The following is a 22,633-nucleotide window of genomic DNA, read 5'->3' as shown; positions in this document are numbered from 1 at the left end:
AATGGCCATGGCAAAGAAAAGCAAGCTTTTTTTTATAACGGTGATGAGAAGACATCTCCCACCTCCTTTAACAAACCCCGATAATTAGTCATCTGTGATGAATTCTCACAGAATAAACAATTTTGTTACACATGGACAGTGATTATATTTCTGTCAGGGTACAAAAAAGCTCTGCAGAGCTTACTCACGCGTGTGGTACATATGAGCTTTGAATCATTTCCACCCATGTACGAAACATAATACCCTTCATGGGAGACACAGCTTCTCTCTAATCCATATCCACGGGGGTCCGTAGAGGGAGGGATCCTCATGTCTTTCTCCCCCATAAATTAGCATTCAGCTGTCATGACCCCATGCATTGCTTGCTGTCACCAGATTTCAAACTGACAAAAAGGCTTGTCCTAAACTCACTCTGTACATTTTCTGTAAGCAAATGCTTTCGAAAACAAATCATTGTATCGCGGAGAGGCACGGAGGCCATAAATATATCTTATGTATAAAATGATTTAATGGAAAATAATGTTAAGGCATTTAAAACTTTTTATGTGAAAGGTGATTGGCTTGCTTTAGGTTGCAAGCTCTTGATTTAAGTTTAACTATTTTAAAATGAAATGTATGTATTTCAGAACTCTGGGCATTCATTTGCGCTCTTCACTTCATAATGCATGCGCCACTCACAGTTTTTAAACATTACAGGGTAACACACTACACGGTCTCAATCATTAGTTAACTTCAAATAATTGAATAAGGCTACAGGAGGATTATAGTCAGTTTTGTAAACTCGTGTTCCTCTAACAGTGGATGTTTTCTATGTCCTCAGTGTGGGCTTTTATGTGGTCCATTAGGGGAATGAGAAGTAGGGTACATTCCTCCTAGATTACTCCAGAAACAACCAAAACAGCACTATTGGGCTCTTTTTTTTAACATAACTGCATGCAGCTTGGGATAGATACATCTGGCAAGAATAGACTGTTGGGATGGTCATGCACCAAATGTGTTTTAAGGCCCAATTTTAGAGAACCTTTTGCCCAGACTTAAAGCTGCTGACGGACTTTAACCCCTTAAGGACAATGGGCGGTCACTAAACCCATTGAAAACAATGCATTTTGAGTCCGTACATGTACTGGCTTTGTCATTAAGGGGTTAATATTAGTTGATACATATTAGCGGCAAAATCAACACAAATACTGTTAATTTTTCAGAGAGATAAACAGACATCAAAAGAAACTCATAAATAAGGTACTCACACTACTGGCAGTACTACATTTGCTGTAATGAGCTTCTGCTGTGGTAAAATTCCTGCCACTTACATCAGTTAGATGTTTTCCTTTTATTAGATGTGCAGTGGTTAGGACATGGAATTAGCACATGGTTGCCTGTGATTATAAGATACGTGTACCACATGTATATGTGAATTTAGGCAGTTAGGAATTATTTGGTGAATTTGTACCCTTTGTAAGATTGAGCCTGCAACTATCCCTTATGTCCTATTAATGCACATCAGGTTTTAGCTCCTTCAGGACCGACGATGTATCAGGTAGGTCATGAAAAGAACATCCTACAGGACCCATGGTACATCATCAGTTAAAAATGCTCTCACGTTGCCACAGTCGTGGGGGCACCGTTGTTGCTGACCACTCCATGACCTGAAGGTCAGTCTACAGCCAATCGCTTGGGCTGATACAGTCAGATAACAAAGGCAATGCTTGTAAGTGCTGGCTTTGTCTCTGTTTCTCATTCTTACTCTGATCATGAGCTAGAGAGAGAAAGAAGGAGAACAATAAGAAACAGTGTTCCCCTGGGTCTTTTAGTGTTACTTTTTGATGACCCAAAAGGGTTAATTTCTTATATTTTCTTTTCAGTTTATATTATGTAGTTAATGTTAGTATGGGTTAGTTAGTGTACAATTTGTTAGATTGGGTTAGGCAAGCGATAAATGGAACCATCTTCCAACAGAAGTGGTGGAGGCTAATACAGTGAGGGCATTTAAACAGGCATGAGATCGACATAAAACTTTCCTCACCGTAGGACCTGACCAAAGACCAATAGGGGTTTAAAACCTTTACATTAGGAAACATTGGCAGACTAGATGGCCCGAATGGTTCTTATCTGTCGTCAAATTCTATGTTTCTATGTATTAACCATAATTACTCTGATCATAGAAACCTTTATTTGTCATTATTATTTAGGTACACTTAATTGAGTCACACAAAACAAAAACTTTAACAGCTTTCCTTACAGACACTGAAATGTTTCATTGGCATTTGCATATTAATTATGCTCCTCCTCAGATGTTTACTTTTATTTAATGTAATAAAGTTTTACTTAATGTAAGGAAGACTTACTAAGTGGTGGATATATGGAACAGCATCCCAGCACAAGAACCTTGAGGTCCACAGAACCTCTGAGATCCTTATTTTTCTTTTACTCATCTTCGCACCTCTCTGATATAAATTGGCGTTTTGGTTGAGATCTTTAAAGATATTATTAAAAGTTTCATTTTAGAGTCATAGATTTTTTTAGTATAGATATATCTGGCATTGCAATGGTTAACTATAGCCTTTTTTTTCTTTTGCACCCTGTTCTTGATTGTTTCCTTTGCATTTGCTAATACTTAATAAGCAGCCTCTGTTAGCTGTATTGGCCTGACACATGTACCCACTTTGAACCTTAACCACATTTTCTGGGAATGGTGCCAAAATGCTAGTCATAGCTTGTCTAAGCATGTATAGCCCCACATCTGGTAATTACTGGCAACTGTCTCAGAAAAATGTGTCTGAGAGAGATAACTCATCTATAGCTGGCAAAGGAATTTTGGCGGTCTTGCAATTCGTTTGACGGTTTTGCTATGCATTATCAACCAAACCAAACAAGTTCACATGAATCCGAATGCACAAGTTTACTTCTTACTGCTTATCCTTTACATTATTGTACCAGCCTCCTATTTGTTGGCAATAAAAATAAGAGTTTTCTTTTAAAGCTAATAAAGGCTTCACTTGTTTTGTTTGGTTATGTATTTGCACCATATATGCTTATATTGGTATAACAGTCCATTAGAGGTTTAACAGTTATCTTTATTTTGAGGGGGTCTCCAACTCCTAACTATGTTAGGGAATTTCTGTTCCTTTGAGAAGTAGTTTTATAATTTCACTTCCCACACAAACGACCAGTCACTTCTTTCCGAATGACTGCACATTCTTAAAGTTTAATTTTCCTCTATGTGCATGCCCAAGGTGCATTTCTACCACTATTAAAATTCCATCACTAACTTTTATAGGACTTTCTCATAACCATTACGTTTCCCTCTATATGGATATTACATTTTAAATATGCATTTTTTCTTTAAATATTCAAGGATAAACATAGGAAAATGGAATGACATATTGTACATCTTAATTCAAAGAGGAAAAAAATACATCAACATTAAAGTGAAATTAATCTGTAATCCTACTTGTAATAATAATAATGTGTTTTCATAACCTGTGCGTAATGTCAGTTCAAACATACTTCAGAGTTTTTAGTTATTTATCTTTCCAGAAAGCATTAGTCCTCTATAAGGAATAAATCCATTCTAGCTATTCTGTGAACCAATAAAGTGGCAGAGCAGGGTTTAATGAGGAAAGTGTCAATGGTCCTGCACACCAACCAAGAGTAGGCACAGATAAGGCTTGTGGTGGACACTTTCAAAGTTGCTGGACTAAATAGCCCACTGGGTTAAATGTGTTAGAGTGAATCCTTCTATAAAACAGTAATAGTAATGGATAGACTATCAAAATACACGCGCCTGCCCATACACACTTACATATGCATGCACAATCATGCTTGCCCTTACACACAATCCTCCTGGCTTATATTTGCCTTGGCAGCCACATGCTTACTCGCCTTAGACAAACTTGCCCTAACATACATACACTCATTACCACTCCTCGTTCTGCCCATCTTTCCTTTTTCTCTTTATTTCTCCTCTTAATATTTATCGATTTCTTTAGTGCTCCCCTTTTTCTTTTTATTACTCCTTATTTCTCACTATATCATTCCTTTCTCCATTCTTACACTTCTCTCGCTCCTTGTCCTCTTAAGTCTTGTGTTGGGAACGCAAGGTCTGTTCCTACTGACCTCTGTTTCAGTTTTCCCTTGCAGTGTTGAGCACCGCGATATGACATCATATCCCAGATCTCAGCATCAATTGGTGGGCATCAATTGTGAGGAAGCATTATCTCTGGAATTGGCCTTGCTACTCAAGTCGAAGGCAGTTCAGTCAGCATCTGGAGAGTTATGTTTGAAGACAGCCCTGTACCTGACATTCATGTTTTCTTCTGGCTTGACAGACACACTTGGGAATTTGCATTAACCCTGCCATACCTCTATTTCTTCCAGGTCCATCCATACTGCAATTGTGATCTACTCCTTTTCTGCTTGGTATGTCCACAGTGCACCTGTGACCCACTTATGAACTACATCATTTAATGATTTAACCCTCTGTAACTCTGATTGTCTACTGAACCCTTCCATTTTATGGTTTAACCCTCACCATGCACGACTTCTGCATGTGCCTTTCACTACAATAAAATTACTCTTGCCCAAACAGTCACACAGCTTTTGGCTATTCCTTTTATCCTCCTAATATCCTGAAATCCTGAAAATAGCCTGAAAACTCTTAAGAGCAAGGCCCTTTTCCCCCTTCTCTTCCATTACGTTCTATACATGTTCATGTTATTGTTAAAATTATACTCTCCCCTTGTAGTACAGAATCTTACAAGTGTAAGGTAATGTCTCATGAACTAGAAAAAGTGAGCTAGCCAGATACACCTGAGACAAATATACACCTGAGACAATGGATACCTGGCCTCAAACTCAACACTGGTTATTCCTAGCATCCTGTATATCACCACAGGAAATTTAGCCATCACAATTGTTGAGTAGCCTGTGTACTAACAATGCTCACTCCTAAAGTATCCTCTTCTTATTTGCTTTTATGTATCCTCCACGTATTTTCAACTGATCATTAACCATTTCCTAAATGTATTACAAACACTCATTTCTTTACTACAAGCAAGTTCACAGTTCAGTGCTTTCATATCCTATCATACAGTGACAACTATGCAGGAAGTTGAGATGTCTTCAGGACAATAGGAAACAAAACGTCATCTTCATAACTACAAAACAGTTTCTAACATTAAACTCAAAATAAAAAAATATTGGCAAATCACATAAATAACATAAACGAGTAAGAGATGGATAAATAAAAAGGTTCACTAGTGCCAAACCTGTGGCTGTAATCGATGATATGTGAGTTTGCAGGAACATGACCTCTTATTTAGAAAGTCCAGTTACCCCAAATCTAACATTTTGTCATTTTTGTCTATATCATAATGTAGACAGACATGCAATCATCAGTTTATGTGCTTGATTGGAAAAATGTTTGACCCATGGACAGTATGCTGATTCTTTGTTTCAGATTCTCTATGATGAGATCTAAACTTCCATTATTTCCAAGAATGTATCCAGTGTTGAATGGGATGATCTGGAAGTTGAATGGTTGAAATGACCAAGTGTTCACGACAGTGGGTGTGCAAAGTCTTAAAAAAACAAATGGTAAAAAAAACAAACAGTAAAACAGCATGTACCCAATATTGAATATAGCCTAGAACAAATATCTTGTATGGTTAAAGTGTTGGCCATTATAGGGACCCACAAACTCAAAATTGCTTGCATTTGTGTCTGCAGCATGGTGCAGCAAGGGGCTTTTGTACCTCATTTACATTTTGCCAATAATTTTAAGGTGATGGGAGCGTATCAGAGACAGCTATAAGTAGGAAATGATATGTTCTAATTTGAAAGAAGACATGAAGTAGGATAATAATTAAATAAGGAAGATAATGCCCTCTTGTGATAACATTTTTGACACAAATGGCTGTGCAGCAGACAGAGCCCATTCATTACTTCAGTATTATTAAGTCACACCCCACAATATATTTTTAGACCACTCCAGTTAGGCAACAGATGAGGGTATATTGTGTGTGCAATGCAGGCAACGACATGATAACAGGAATCCACCTGAACTTGACTCAGGTCCCTTTTAATCAGAAATGTTTATACTGAATAGTTGATGACACAAATCTTTGACTACTCTTAAGATGCCCCTGCAGAATGTTCTGAAAACTTTAGAGAACAAAGAATACTAAAGGCAAAGCTTAGAGAGCCATAGGGGGTGCAGTGTAGGGATATTTTCCTATAAAACATATTAAGCATATTCATTAAATATTGCAAAGCAGCTGGTAGGGGATGTGCGTACCCTGCCAAATAAGCATGTTTCACAGGGAGATGGACAAAGTGCATGTGTTATGTCTATTGTGTGCATAACAGCAACTCTAATGATAGAGAGTGTTACCTAGAAAAACCTAATTTACTGGAATGAAGTCTCACTTCCCACCTCTTCCCAGCAAATGTCCTCCAGATTGTTCAAGCTACTGTATCTCTCTAGATAATAAACTCAGCAATCATTTTTGCTGTCAATTTTTATCACCACATTAAAATCTGTATTGTTACTTTAATTAACCCCTTCACACCCTATAAAATACCATGTTGTCTGGTGTTACTAGCACCAAACACTCATAATCATGGCATGGTATTAGCTATGGATTGTAAATGTCAACCACTACAAGTTTCTTTTACATTCACCTCCTGTTTCCTTCTCTCTCAAACTCCTAATAGACTGTAAGCTCACAACAGACAAACAAAGGTTTCCTTCTATATAAATATATCTTAACATGTTCATGTTATTTTTTTAATTTTGGATATCGGCAATTTTAATTTTATAGTTAATTTTTTGTTCTTCCCTATTGTAATAATGCTACAGAATCTGCTAGGACTCAATAAATAAAAAGTTATATGCTAGGAGTGTCACAAACTCTTTTCGGTCTATTTCCTAAGAACTTGAGCTGTCAGTATACTTAAGGGTTACTTCAACTGACTAGACTAGACTCCAATCACATGTCCTCAGGTGCTGTACTCGCTACCGTTTACAGGGGCCTGTGACTTTTTTTTTTGCATAATATGGGAGAAGGCATTCAAGTCCAATATGACCTTGCACGTCCTTGCCTTCAAAAAATACACCCCACATTACAGAAAATAAAAAAAGAAATGAGGGTCTGCAATACACATTATTAACCAAGGATGAGGGAAAATTGCCCCTGCAGAGGGGTGGAGGTAATTAAAGAGCCATGCAGGGTTATATTACTCTCTACATGCCCCCTTTTTCCTCATCCCCTGTCAGGCTAAGGGTGGGTCACGGATAACTAAGTTTCAACTTGCATTTTAAAGTCACAAGCAACTCGTGGGCTAATGAATTTGCACGTTGTTTTCTTTTTTTAAGTCACATAAGAGTGTATCTCCTTCATGTGAGTTGTTTATTGTTTTGTGCAACTGCTCATATGGGTTGGCTTTATTTTAGTGAATACACCTGGCAGACTTTGCATTCTGACTGTGAGGCTGAAAGGCAAAGATATTTAAAAGCGTGCACAGTGAATTTAGGGACCTTTGATCACCAGCAATAAAATACAGCCCTACAAATTATCTTATTTTTTATTAAATGCTTTATGTTAAGAGTGTTTATTTTGCTATACTTAGTTTAAAAAATATACTGTATTTAGCAAACAGCCCCTCAATGCCACAGAAAATTAAATTAAAATGAAAGTTTATGTAAAATCCTTAATGAGCCTCAATAATCTTAAGAACCCTGTCCTTTGCATTTTTAACACACAGAATCTATAGCAATCACAGACAAATCTCAAACGCATGTGAACATACACCAATTTGGTTATTTTATGTTATTTTTGTATGTTTCCCTTATTGAAGGAGAAGCCCATGCTTAGATTAGCCTTGCTGTAATGTTTGCGTAGTTGCAGGTTACATCACAGTCAGCTTGCTGCACAACTCACACACAGTTCACATGTCTCCTCTACAAGTTAGAAGGACACAGAGTTCATATAACAAGCGGAAAGGTGGGGTTGGTCTCAGCCAGTGAAAAGCGGACATACACCTGATCCATATAGAACACAGGAAACTGTCTATGGGAAGTGTGTGAGAGCTACACAGCATGGCTGCCAAGGTATGTGTACAATGTATAGGCAAGCTTACAGGGGATATCTGGCTGCTCTGTCTCACAGCCTTGACACAGTAGCACTGCTTTATACACAGATATGTTATATTTGCCCTTCAATAAAGATATAATATTTTAAAAACTCAGAGAGGGATATGGATTTTGACCTAGGGCCTGTCGTTGTAAATGGAGCCGCCTGCTTTCGTTGGGGTTTCAGTTTATATGCTAAATTTATGCCTGCTTGGAAATGACTTGATGGTGTGCAGGATTCCCATAGAGTGCCAGTCTATATTATTTACTGATGTTGAGAGTAGGTCCGGTTAAGGTATAAGTTCACATCTGAACGGCGTTTAGTTAACCCTGATTATGCACATTTAACTTGCAATGTCACCAATCCTTAAGCCTGCAGTGCTCAGCATGGTAACTTTTAACAACTGCCCTGTCCCCAGACCTTGGATTTCAGGAACTGTCTTAGACTCGAGACAGTGTTTACCTGTGTTTGCTAATCAAATCTTAGGAGTTTTCTGCTACCCTATTTCTGCTTGTTTTATAGATTCTGACATTGACAGTAAGCAGATAAGCTGCTAAGTGACCCTGCTTTCCCTAGACTGTCAGGGCAACTGATTTGCATTTACCTGATCAGCTGTCCGAGTGACTGTCAGCTCCTTTGTAATTGTGATTATGTTATATTGGCATAATAAGGATATTGTCTGAAATTATTGGAATGAAACGGATCCCTGAAGGGTTCTGTTTTGTGTTCATTGCGTAATTACAGAGAAGGTTAAATGATTGTCGTGTAATTTAATTTGACTGTCTGGATTTTTAGTCCTGCTGTTTCTCTTTTCTTGGACCTGGTTCCTGATTTTTTTTTCTTTAACTTCATACTGATGAAGTCTGACAACATGTTTGTAGAGTTTTATTGACATATATTTATTTACAACTCGTAATCAATTTGGTGTTGTTTTAGTCAGTGTGTTTAATGTCACTATCTTTACGCCATTATCCTTTACTGGAAACATTATTGACTTATAAAATATTTAAAATAACTGCATTAAGAAAACTGTTTTCACCGAAAAAGGTTGTACAATGTAAATATCTCTTTTGAGAAGTTAAATACAAATATATATATATATATATATATATATATATATATATATATATATGTATATATGTATAGTTTTCAAAGTCAAGTTTACGTTTACAAAGCACCTGCTAATGTTCTACCATTCTTCAGTAACTATCCTGCAACTCAATAAAATCTTTTACTAGGTAGTGTAAACAGTGCAATTCAGTTAAGGTTACAAGGCTATCTTTATGTCTGCATAACCACAACTGATCACGCTTTGCACTCATGACTGCTGGAGACCATTCAGAGGTGCCTTTTATCACATGACTTACAATGCTAGGTCATGTTTACATTAACTACTTATGGTTCTCAGGTCCTTATGCAAATGGCAGTGACGTACTATAACTAAAAAAGGAGCTTTTTAAAGGGTCATTTCAAATATCTTCACTTTCAAGGTATTCCCTACATGGTCCTTAAAGACATGTTCAGAGGAATGCAATGACCTTACAAAGTGACCAATAATGATTACAATTAAGTTGGACGCAATGTTTGTATGTATTGGTTCTGATACTAATTGCCCTAAATGTAGTGCATGGATCTATCACCAAAAATAACAAACACAACATTCTTGCTCATTTGCACATCTGCCAGCAGCTGCCAACTTCAGCTTTTCTGTGCTGTTGCATTACATTTACTTATATAGCGCCAGCTCTTGTGAGCTTACGATCTGGTCAATGGTTATGGGGAGGTGAAATAGTAGGAGAGGACTACTTGGATGGGGATGAGATGGTTGATTCAAGATGGTCTGTAGAGGTTGTTGGCCATTCAGATGGCTTGATTATTGATCCTTCCCAGGAGAGAGGCTCCCCTGTCAAGCCCAAACAGGGTTCCACGTTTTCCATGGATGTTTCTTAGTTCTTGTTTTCCCAGTGTGATTTACCTGCCGTAAATGCAACAAATATTTTTGTGACAATATGTTGCAAGCCTAAGGACATTTGAGGCCAAATAAATTTCTACATGATTGCGTTACATACTGCATCACATGCTATACAATAACTACCAGGTCAGAAGAAGTTGCTTCTGGAATAAGACAGGAAGGAGAAGCAGCCCTCATCTCTAAAGGCATTAAACCTATTCTGGCACTTACTACAAAAACAACAAAACTTTGTCCATCAGCATACAATACAAAGCCCGAAAAAATACCAATCGTTGAAATTAAAGGGAAATGTAAAGAATTGAATGAAATTGGGAGAGTGAAAAGAGTTGAAAAGTTGAAAGACTGAAGAATGAGAGTGGTGGCAGTCTGTTATTCGGGATGAAGATCTGTTTCTGGTGTAGGGAAACTCAAAGTACAATTACTTCCAGCTGTGAAAAGGAGGGGAAGAAACAAAGTGCCCAGCATGAGCCAGGGTGTATCATCAGATCCCAAACCGTCATCTTCTGTGACTGCACTCCCTAAAGGGATATGCAACCTCTTCCTTCCCTACCTGGCCAAAAGGCCTGTGGAAGGGCCAAATACTATGGTGTGTATCTGGGTTCTCTGCAAAAGAAAGTCAGGGAGGGAGGGAGGGTGCTGCTGCCGGCGCTTCCTCCGGAGGCTTCTATGACGGAACACCGGCATCACATCACCTTCCGGTGCTCCACCATAGAAGCCCCGGCACAAGTGCCGGCAGCAGCGGAGGTTGTCTGTGCGCATCTCGGAGCCGGTGAATGTTGGCGGGATGCACACAAACAAACTCTGCTGCTGCCGGCACTTCTGCCGGGGCTTCTATGGTGGAGCACCGAAAGGTCATGTGATGCTGGCTGCCCCACTAGACACCAAGGAGTCTAAAGCATGGGTCACAAGTAAATGGATGCACTGGTAAGTCGGGGGAGGGGGGATTAAGAGTGGCATGGGGGTAGAGTTCATGGGGGTTAATAGGCATATCAGGGAGGCAGAGTGGCATTTAGGGGGTATAAGGCATACCTGGGGGGAGTGGCAAATAGGGGGTTAACATGCATATCTAGGGGCAGAGTGGTATATAAGGCTTATTAGGGAGGCAGAGTGGCATATTTGGAGGATATAAGGCATTTCTGGAGGGCAGAATGGTATATATGGCATATCTGGGGGGCAGATGTGCATAACTGGGGCAAAGTGGCAAATAAAAGGAAATAAAAACAAAAAATGCATTTTTCTCAATCATAGTTTTTATTAAACATGAAAAAATAGTTTACATGCAAATATTTACTAGTAAAACCTTTTTCTTATAGGGTAGTCTTATATTCAGGCTTTTTCTTTTTTTCCTAAATTAATATTCACATTTTGGGGGGTCGTCTTATATGGTAAAATGCACACAACAGGTGCAGAGTGAACTAAACACATCCATAGTAACCCCTTAATTGCCAGATGAAATAGGTGTCGGTAATGTATAACATAACTGTTTAACACATGTATTACATACATATATCTTAATTACTACTAACAATAATACTTTATTAATACACTAACAACTGTCTGGGTTTAATTGGTTTTAAGAAAAATGGTGCCAGCATTGCAAGATTTTGCTAATAAATGAAATAGTCATCATTGTATTAATGATTATTGCTGTTATCAGTACTCAATGAAATAAATCCTGTATTTTACATTAATGCTTTAATTGTATTTGATTAATGCTCACATGTTTGGTAAACAGCTGTACGGCACGTATGATGATAACCTGGAGCGTTTTAAATATATCTAAGTGTTGTCCTTGTCTTGCATGAGTTTATGGTAATTTGGACACACTTTAATGGCTTATTAAGCCTAATTGTTTAATCACTTTGGTCTCAATGTGCAGTTGTTGTTACTGTTTGCCCTGGGAGTTGAATCACTGATTATTTTGTTACGATTTAGAGATCATTCTCATTTACCGCAAGATTGCAGAAAATCGACAGGTCAGTGAATATGGTGAAATGATCTCCTTTTTAATACATTAGCAACCTGTTTATCAAGACTTCCTGAAATATAATCACATATATAACTGAAACTGAAAGATGCAAAAAACATACAATGTATATTGTTTCTTATGAGCACTGTGGAATGTTAGTATTTCTTTATTTCTGTATTCTGTAACATTTGATTTGAATACGCAGTAGGACGTAGTTGCAGGAGCAATGAAATATAAAATCCCATGTAGGGAGCTCACCATATTTCATCCTGGCTTTACCTGCAAATGAGCATGTTTGTTTAAGAATGTTGGGAATTTGCCCAGAATACTAAATTACTAAATAGTTTGAAATGAAATAGAGGGCAGTCAAGGTCTTTAAAAAAATGTTGGCACAGTATTCCTAATTAAAGTAGGCCATTCGAATATATATCCACCCTACTGAACAATAATTTTAACAATTACTGAGCCATACTCCAATGACAATGAAGTAAATTTTGGCGCTATATATATAAAAGATAACAAATTACAATTAAAAGGAAGTGTTATTGTGTTCCCTGCCCTCACTGTCAGCATACCCTGTAACAGACTATAAGTCTCTGACTATGATAAGGTTTCCAACTAGAGTGAGTTTAAAGTTGTTTAATAACAAATATGTTATGTAATGGAAAAAAGTTTTACATCAATCATGGAAAGGAATACTGATGTTCAGGAGAAAATGTATTTTACACAATCCTTGCACCTCCAATAAAAGGTGGGTAAGTGACGTTAATGCATGGCTAAATGTTCAAGTTTTTCTAAATTAAATGTAAAATGCATCTTCCTTGTTCTTTCGTGTCCCTAATAAAAGCTATCACCTTAAAAGTTCAGTGGGGACAAAAAAAAACGAAAGCATCTCTTTGATAAAATGCTTCTTACAATACTCTCTACATCTTTATCCCTCTCAGATCTCATAGAAAGAAAAGCAATTTTGCTGTGGTTTTCTGTCCATTAGCTTTATGAAGAATAAAATACTTACACCCCCTACCTGCAAATCTATAAGTGCCTCTGGATGTCAAATTGATCCAGACTTAAAGCTTCGTTGAGCTGTCCAATTCGCCTGAATTTCAAGAGAAGAACAGTGTCTGATTTTTTTTTTATATATCCCTCCCTACTCAAAATGACTTGCTTTAACAGTTTTGTAATAGAAACGCCTTATGAATGGGCTAAGTGGCTTCTATAGATGGATTACAGTACCAACCTTTTCCAATATTTCTTCACCTGATGCTTTCCTTTTAGTAGATTAATACATAGAGCATGTGGTCTAGTCTGTGGACTTTTTCATTCTTCTTCAGCATGGGAGTTCTTTTCTATAATACCAAATGGTTTTTGCTTTCATAGGCAGCAGAATTCCAGTTGCATTTTAAAACATAGTATCTGATTATTGCAGTATTTTTATATATATATATATATATATATATATATATATATATATATATATATATATACAATGAAAAATGAGAGATAGAATATGATGGAAACATAAATTGATTTAACAATACACAGAAGGTAAGCATATTTCATAGCCATAGTCTAAAACTAATATTATTATAAAATACACTCAGGTAACACGGTAATGGAAATTTATAAAGATGGAAAAGGATATAAAAAAAGATATCTGAAGCCTTGAAAATGCCAGTCAGTACTGTCCAATCATTTATTAAGAAGTGGAAAATTCGGGGATGTCTCGACAGCAAGCCAAGCCAAGGTCAGGTAGACCAAGAAAGATTTCAGCCACAACTGCAAAGAATTCTTCTGGATACAAAGAAAAACCTGCAGGTAACCTCAGGAGAAATACCAGCTGCCCTAGAAAAAGACGGTGTGGTTGTTTCAAGGAGTACAATATGACGATACTTAAACAAAAATGAGCTGCATGATCGAGTTGGCAGAAAGGAGCTTTTACTGCGCCAATGCCACAAAAAAGCCCAGTTACAATATGCTGGACAACACACTGACACACATTCTGGCACACTGCAATTTGGAGCGACGAGACCAAAATAGAGCTTTATGGTTACAACCATAAGCGCTATGTTCGGCGAGAGGTCAACAAAGCCTATAGCTAAAAGAATACCATCCCAACTATGAAGCAAGGTTGTGGCTCACTGATTTTTTTTTTTGGTTGGGTGAGCTCTAAAGGCACAGGGAATCTTGTGAAAATTGATGGCAAGATGAATGCAGCATTCTTTCGCACAAAAGTTGCGCATGGGACACTCTTGGACGACAATGACCCAAAGCGTAAGTCCAAGTGACCTTCCAGTGGTTGCAGCAGAAAAAGGTGTCCATCACAGTCTCCTGACCTTAATATCAAGCCACTCTGGGGAGATCTCAAACGTGCGGTTCATGCAGGATGACCATAGACTTTGCATGACCTGGGGTCATTTTGCCGTAACGAATGGGAAGCTATACCACCTGCAACAATCTGAGGCCTCATAGACAGCTATTACAAAAGACTGCACGCTGTCATTGATGCTAAAGGGGGCAATACACAGTATTAAGAACTAAGGGTATGCAGACTTCTGAACAGGGGTCATTTCATTTTTTTTTTTCTTTCTTGCCATGTTTTGTTTTATGATTGTGCTATTGGATTTACGGTGTCTTAATTCACACAAAGGCGTGTGTGCACAAGTAGTCTTACCTTATAACATACCATTGCCCTCATTGCCTGTTAATAAAACTGCTGAACTTACTTTGGAAGAAAGATGTAATCCGTTTTTTTTAATAAAGTTCCTTATTATACCAAACAGGGCATGGGAAATAAAATCAAATCTATGTTCTTGGCACCACTTCCCTAATCATAAATTAAAATCTCTAAATGCCAAACATTTAAAAATAGATACAATGGATGCAGCGTGCTGAAGCTTCTTCCCTAGTTTATTAGCCCAGGAGCTATCACACTGGCTTTCTTACACAACAAATAATTAGTCCCTAAATGCACTATTACACCCAACTATCCATCCTTTCTTGTTTCCTTAACATTTTTTAACATGTCTTCTATCTCTAAGCTGTAGCCCCAGGAAGACACCTAACATGTGGGACTAAAGTGGGACTTGCTGATTTTTCTACCTTAATGACCTTCCTCCAAAATCACTATAAAGTTACACAAAAGCTTTGTCTCTCATTTAGTTTTCTTTTACCCTTTCATCAGATCTAGTCTCATTCCCCTGTGGTTTGGAGCCTCTACAATAGTGTTGGGAGATCTCTAAGCACTGAGACTGCATTTTGAAAGGGCAGCAAATGAATTAGAGGCCGAATGTGGTATATGCTTACCGACAAACCATATTTGCCTAGAACCAATCGTCCGTCAGCCACCTCCAGAAGGTCTCTGGGGCAGTGGGACTTGCTGATTTTGTACCTGAGTGGGTTTAAGAAGCTATACAATGGGAGATCATTTCAGATTTCATGTTGTGCTGGGTAAAAAAAAAACCCCACTGCCATAAGTCATTTTACAAGTAATACATATATCTCTGATTTAAAGCTTATAATCGCCACCAGATTATATCCAAATACAGTTAGAAAATGCTGCACTTGGATAACTAATAATAGAAATAATATTTTTTTAATGCCTAGGAAATTGGTTAAGCAACCATCCTTACATTAAACTGTTCTGCTAATAATACGATCATTTAAAGGTTTCTCAGAAAAATGGCCTTCAGTTATCTGGTGATACTTCTGTCTGCTACTTTGCCCCCAGCCTTCTCTGGGGGAGCAGCTCTCCGATCATAAGAGCAAACTGCGTCTACACCATGCAACTGGATTCTGTTAGCTGAGGATTCGATTGTGCTTTACGGATGCAGACGGATCTGTATGGTCAGAGATTAACTTCTATAAGGAAGAGGAAACAAAGACCATAGATATGGTGAAGGAAAAAATTATTTGATCCCCTGCTGATTTTGTACTTTGTAGACATGATCAGTCTATAATTCTAATGGTAGGTTTATCTGAACAGTAAGAGACAGAATAACAACAACAAAAAATCCAGAATTTTCAAATAAGTTATAAATTAATTTGCATTTTACTCAGTGTATTTGATCCCCTATCAATCAGCGAGATGTCTTTTATATAGGTAACAAGCTGAGATTAGGAACACTCTCTTAAAGGGAGTACTCCTAATCTCATTTTGTTACCTGTATAAAAGACACCTGTCCACAGAAGCAATCCATCAGATTCCAAATTCTTCACCATGGCCATGACCAAAGGGCTGTCCGAGGATGTCAGGGACAAGATTGTAGACATACACAAGGCTGGAATAGCCTAAAAGACCATCGCCAAGTAGCCGGTAATAACAGTTCGTGCGATTATTCACAAATGGAAACACAAAATAACTGTCAATCTCCGTCGTTCTGGGGCTCCATGCAAGATATGTCCTTGCAGAGTTTCAATGATGAGAACAGTGATGAATCAGCCCAGAACTACATGGGAGGATCTTGTCAATGATCTCAAGGCAGCTGGGACCATAGTCACCAAGAAAACAATTGGTAACCCACTACGCCGTGAAGGACTGAAATCCTGCAGCGCCCGCAAGGTCCCCCTGCTCAAGAAACCACATAAATAGGCCTGTCTGAAGTTTGCCGATGAACATCTGAATGATTCAGAGGAGAACTGGGTGAAAGTGCTGTGGTCAGATGAAACCAAAATCAAGCTATTTAGCATCAACTCAATTCGCTGTGTTTGGAAGAGGAGCTGCCTATGACCACAAGAAAACCATCCCCACCGTCAAGCATGGAGGTGGAAACATTATGCTTTGGTGTTTTTCTGCTAAGGGGACAGGACAAATTCACTGCATCAAAGGGGTGATGGATGGGGTCATGTACCGTCAAATTTTGGGTGAGAACCTCCTTCCCTCAGGGCACTGAAAATGGGTCGTGGATGGGTATTCCCGCATGACAATGTCCCAAAATACACAGGCAAGGCAACAAAGGAGTGGCTAAAGAAGCGCATAAAGGTCATGGAGTGGCCTAGCCAGTCTCCAGACCTGAATCCCATAGAAAATCTGTGGAGGGAGCTGAAGGTTCGAGTTGCCGAACGTCAGCCTCGAAACCTTAATGAATTGCAAAGAGGAATGGGACAAAATCCCTCCTAAGATGTGTACAAACCTGGTGACCAACTACAAGAAATGTCTGACCGTTGTGATTGCCAACAAGGGTTTTGCCACCAAGTACTAAGTCATGTTTTGCAAAGGGGTCAAATACTTATTTCACTGAGTAAAATGCAAATCATTTATAATTTATCAGAATAACTTATAACTTATAAAATTTATAATTTATCAGAAATGCGTTATTCTGGATTTTTGTGTTATTCTGTCTCTCACTGTTGAAATAAACCTACCATTAAAATTATAGACTGATCATGTCTTTGTCAGTGGGCAGACGTACAAAATCAGCAGGGGGATCAAATTTTTTCCTTCACTGTAAGGCAACGGACAGAAATGAACATCAACATGTAAATTGTGTTTTTCATAAGCCCTTATGGGAAAAATGTCTATGCGTATGGTTCACTGAATCATTTTTTTACAGGGTAAAAAAAGTAGTTTATTAGCTCTTTAAAGAGACAGTCCATTATACACACTTTAACTCGTATTATAGCGTGGTCCCTTTAAATTTTCATGGTGTCCAGTTTTCAAATTCCTCTAAACTTGTATTTGCCCCTTTCACCAATGCCCTGCCCCGCTACATGGCTGGTCAGCTGAACACATCTTCCTGCACATGATACGATTACTGATGGGCGTCCAGACCCATGAGCGCATGTACAGGGAAAGTGCTCCCTTTGACTTCAATGAGAGCGCACTCCTGCCACTGATTGGCTGCGTCAAGCAAGGCGGCAAGTTCCAGTCAGCAAAATGTATGTTTTCTTCTTTTTGGAAAAATTCATATTAAAGCGCTCACAGAGAGAGTGCATGCTGTTGCAGGGGGGTCAGGGACATTAGACTGTCCCTTTAAGGTATTTTGGCTTGTGCTGCTGGCTTGGTTAGGCTTTAACTACTGTGAGCCGCTCAGCTGTCTATACGGCTTTCTTTTTTAATTATCATTTAATAAATAAATAATGACAATCCGAGACAGCGGAGAATCTCGGTCTCCTGCCTCATAAACCGGCGCTTGCAGTGACCGACTATTTATAGCCAATAACACTGAAGGTCGGGTAGACTCCCTGCACTACACGCGCTCCGTCTGCCTGACTAAACTACTGAGAAGGTCCCTTTCCGGCGGCGCCCGGCGCAGGTGTGCGGCTCTCCCCAGCTACTCAAAGCTGGAGCCGCCGGAAGTACTCCGCTGCATGCCGGAAGAAGTAACCGAGTGCTGGAAAAGCTGTCCGGGTGGCCGATAAACGACCTCAAGACATGAAGGGCGCAGGATCAATGGTAGGCAGCCGCGTTAAACACAGAACGGGTGACCCCACAGCTCGGATGGCCCCAGACACGTGCCTAGTGGATAATAACACTCGGCTATTACTATTACATTCACTATACTTAGTAAACCTGTATACTGACATTTACAGTTAAATCATCGGGCGTACCTGCATTAGACGCGTGTGTTCTGTGTATACCACTGACAGCAAATGCTTACTACTATTATTGGCGTAACTATAATAATTTCTTGCGCTAAAGCCCAGTCTCTTATTTTTTCTCCCCCTGCTAAGGCTGCAGAGTGGAGCAATTATAATTATTGGGGAGGAATAACACGTTCAGCCGTACAGTTCTATCTAGGTTCCTTTTGCCAGTATTAATATCATTCCTCTTTCGTCTTTGAGTAATGGAAGGGTGAATAATAAGCCCAATGCATTATATTAAATTAAGCTGTCAGCTCAGTTGGTGAACCTTGACTATAACATTATGGTATTTTTAATAGGATGACATCATAACGGCTAGTGACGTTTTGCTCATGGAAGATAGTCCTGTAATTTAAAATTGGTTATCTCTAAAACAATGGCATGATTGTGGAAGCTACAGTTGGTTTAGGTCCATGAATTTACTTATGATACAAAAAAAAAATCATAATTTCCGAAAGCACGTTGTATCTTTAGGTTCTGCGCGTTACGGAGCCGTGACACAGATTCTTGGCGCTAAATTCTATATCTGTTTCTGTGTTTTACAGATAGCTTTAACCAAGAGAGCTGATTCAGCTGAGCTGAGAACTATATTTAACAAGGTAAGGCTTTATAATGTTCTATTTTTAAGCCAGGTGTGTTGTGTTTTTTTTTTTTTTTTTTTTTTGGTTTTTCCACCCCGTTCGGTTATGTCTTTAATGCAGGTGGTCCACTTAGAGGAGAGTTTTCACTTTGACAGTAAAGTGAGATTTTATCTGGCCACCTGTTATATAGTATTAAGAATGCCATTTCTCTTAATCTGCCAAATGTAACACATTTTAACTATACCATTATCACAATATGTCTTTAATCATTCTTAACAAGAAAAGGTTATTTTCTCATTTTGTGAAATATATTTTTGGGAGCTCAGTATGCGCATGTTTTGGTGGGGAAAAAAAAATACAAATACAAAAAGTACAAATTGAGCACTTGGTAATAGCAGTGCAGTCGCTATAACCGCAGTATTTGTTCATTGTAATTTATTTAATTCTATGCATTTTTAGATTAATTTACTGTATTTTTATACACAATCAAAAACCGTCATTCATTTATTTTGAAGAATCTTTGGAACGCTACTTCTGTAACTAAAATGTTCTTGTCAACAGTATGCAAGCGTGGAAAAAAATGGAGAGCTTTTCATGTCTCCTCTGGACTTTGTCAAACGTTACTTAAATGTCACAGGAGATGGTGAGCCAAGTCCAAAAACCGTGCAGCTCTTGGCTGGTGTGGTGGATCAAACCAAAGATGGGTAAGGATCACTTGATTTTGGACAAAATCTTTTTTTGTTTGTTTTGTTTTTGTAATGTTGAATTCGTTAAATTTAGCAGAATAAATGGAACAGCATCTTTAATTCATATATACATGATTCATATCCTATTGGCTAATGAAGTAAAATATATCCTGCTGGCAATTACAGCCGGTGATAGCTGATACTTTACAATTAATTTATATGAATTGCACCCTTTTTTAAATTCACTGGGCTTTGTTCAGACGTAGGCCTACATTTTATTACTGGCATATTTAAGGGTTTTGCTTTGTATTATTTGTGATAATGTGCCGAAAGTTGTCTCTAGAGTCTCTCAAGTTATGAATCTCTTTTGCTTGGTCCTAGAACTAACAATTTTGTAGTGCCCACTCTCTCTCATTTTTGTATTGTCTTCACTCTACAGATTAAAAAATGCACAAAATTCAACACGGAATTTAATTAGGAATATAATAAGTTAAGAATAAACGTTGCGTGAAGTATGTTGAGGAGCATGGATAGCAAGGAAATCCCATGTATCGGACTTTTGAGTGCACCACAAACTGTAGGAATTCTCATGCGTACGGCAGTTTTCTGTGTTGGGAGACGAGAATATTCAGTGATTCTGAATTACAGAGTATTGCGTTACCGCTGACTGTCCTTGAGTTATATCCTTCGTTCCTCGCACAAGAACGTTGTGTCTCCGTTCGCGTGCCGGCTTCACAGGTTGGGCCGCGATCTGTCTCCAGCTTGTGCTGCAATTTCCTGACCTCTCAAACCTCTTGTTTTAGCCTTTCTTGAAAATGCCACATGATTTCCCTTACTGTGCCTAACATGGGTTTGATAATATTGACATCACATCATATTATGTTACATCATTGATTGTGTGCATGAACCAGGTGAGGCATGAGGAGGATGGCTACTCACACTCAGATTACTTTACCAGTAACAGTACTATCAGCAGCAAGCGCTCACTAATGAGTGTCTTACATTCCTGTTGGTTGTCTTTTAGTCTAAAATTGAACTTGGGATCCATAAATATGTAGAGTTTTTCTTTGAGTAAAAAGTAATGGTGCTCACCTATATGCATTCCTGATATCGTTTCTAAAGTGGACTACGTGGCTCTGTTGGCTCTGGTACTGCAGACCATAAAGGAAAAGTCCCTCCATTTTGTTATTACAAGTATTAGTAATTATTAGTATTCAAAGAAAATATTGTCCCATTTCTTTTTATGTTTTTGGACTGCTGTATATTAGTGATTTTTATGTGTTCTTACTATTAGCCAAATCTATTAGACAAACACACTTACTCCTTATCATGCTACCTTATTGTAAACATTAGAATAGCTCAGCCTTAACCACACTGCCAGACATTCTGACTAATGTATATGACTGAAGTCTATCGAAGAATGGACTTCTTTAGCATTTCTGATAGGAATCGTCTCAGTGAGCTGGGAAAGTCATCCAACATCTCCCGTGACTGAGAGTAATGGCAACTTCCAGGTCTGAAGATAAATCAGGTTTGTTGGAACCAAATGAGATTACACAATGTTTTTGTCACAGATAACTGCTGTCTGCACTATATTTAATGCCAAGGAGAAAAATATTCTTTCCCATGAGACTTTTCCCTTTACGTTCTGTGTGTTCAGAGAGCGATGCGGCCACACGCAGCACATACACTTGCTGTAATATGGGGAAAGTGATACAGAGATAAGCCAAAGCTTTGTAGTAGCTGGGTTAAACTTTGTGTGATGCTGTTCGTTGTCATGTTTGGATGACAGGAGCACTTTGCATTATATTACTTAAATGTAATCTGTGTTCCGATTTATACATCTTAGTAATAATAAAATTCAAGTCGAATGAAAATTCCCTTCTCTCTCTGGAATTTTTTTTTTTTTTAGATATACTGTTTTTTTTTCTTTTTCTTATGTATGTGAAGACTTCGTGAGGTAGATAAGTCTGAGTAAAAGGTTATTGGCTCCGAGTGTCAGTTCTGTTAATTGCTCACTGACACATAATTGTTGTTGCCAAGCAACACTGTACTTTGCAACATCTACTGATGCTTAAAAGATCAAATTCTATAATGGAATGTCACGTATATTTGAAAGGCATTGTACTATGGAAAACTGACATGGTTCTGGCCCTGCATACGGTTTTTATTTTTAATATTTAATTGTCATTCGAACAATTACCTTTTCAGTGGTTTAAGGGAAAATATGCGTCAAATGAAATAGAAATATACATAAATCCTAACAATTTTTTACATCTATTCCTAGAGTTATTTTTATGTCCAGTAATCTTGCAACTGGTCACCACTTCTCAGCACAGCAATCCATAGTACATAAGGTTGAAAAAAGTGCATCAAGTTCAACCCTTTTATCTAACCTTCCTACTCTTGATCCAAAAGAAGGCAGAAAAACCCAAAAACCTATTTAAGCTACTTTGAATTCTGTCATCAGGGGAAAAATGCCTATTTGACTCCAAAAGGATTTCTCCTTGGATCAAGAAGCTCTAAAATACCAATTGTACCGCATATTCAAGGTGAAGTCTTACCATTGACCTTTAAAGAGGGAAGATTATCTCCTCCTCCCATGAATCAATACCTCTTTTTATGCATGCCAAAACCTTATTGGCCCTTGCACCTGCTTGCTGGCATTGCGCACTGTTGTCAAGTCTATTGTCTACCATTGTTCCTAAGTCCTT

General features: G+C 38.3%; 1 protein-coding gene across 2 annotated transcripts in view; it reads left to right on the top strand.

Moving 5' to 3' along the window:
* Positions 1 to 7,917: 7,917 nt before the first annotated feature.
* SLC25A13 (solute carrier family 25 member 13) overlaps positions 7,918 to 22,633 on the top strand; it is a 60,494-nt gene continuing 45,778 nt past the window's right edge. The window contains exons 1-3 of one of the 2 annotated variants that reach the window (XM_053468412.1): positions 7,918 to 8,110; positions 19,198 to 19,251; positions 19,795 to 19,937. In XM_053468412.1, the coding sequence (XP_053324387.1) occupies positions 8,099 to 8,110; positions 19,198 to 19,251; positions 19,795 to 19,937 (209 nt within the window). In that variant the 5' untranslated portion in view covers positions 7,918 to 8,098. Of the gene's footprint in view, positions 8,111 to 18,194; positions 18,465 to 19,197; positions 19,252 to 19,794; positions 19,938 to 22,633 lie in introns of those variants that run through there. The other variant, XM_053468411.1, reaches the window with a different exon arrangement.

Source organism: Spea bombifrons, chromosome 5 (assembly GCF_027358695.1).
Source record: "Spea bombifrons isolate aSpeBom1 chromosome 5, aSpeBom1.2.pri, whole genome shotgun sequence".
Taxonomy (NCBI): Eukaryota; Metazoa; Chordata; class Amphibia; order Anura; family Pelobatidae; genus Spea; species Spea bombifrons.
Note: the sequence above shows the minus strand (reverse complement) of the source record. Positions and strands in the feature narration are given on the sequence as shown.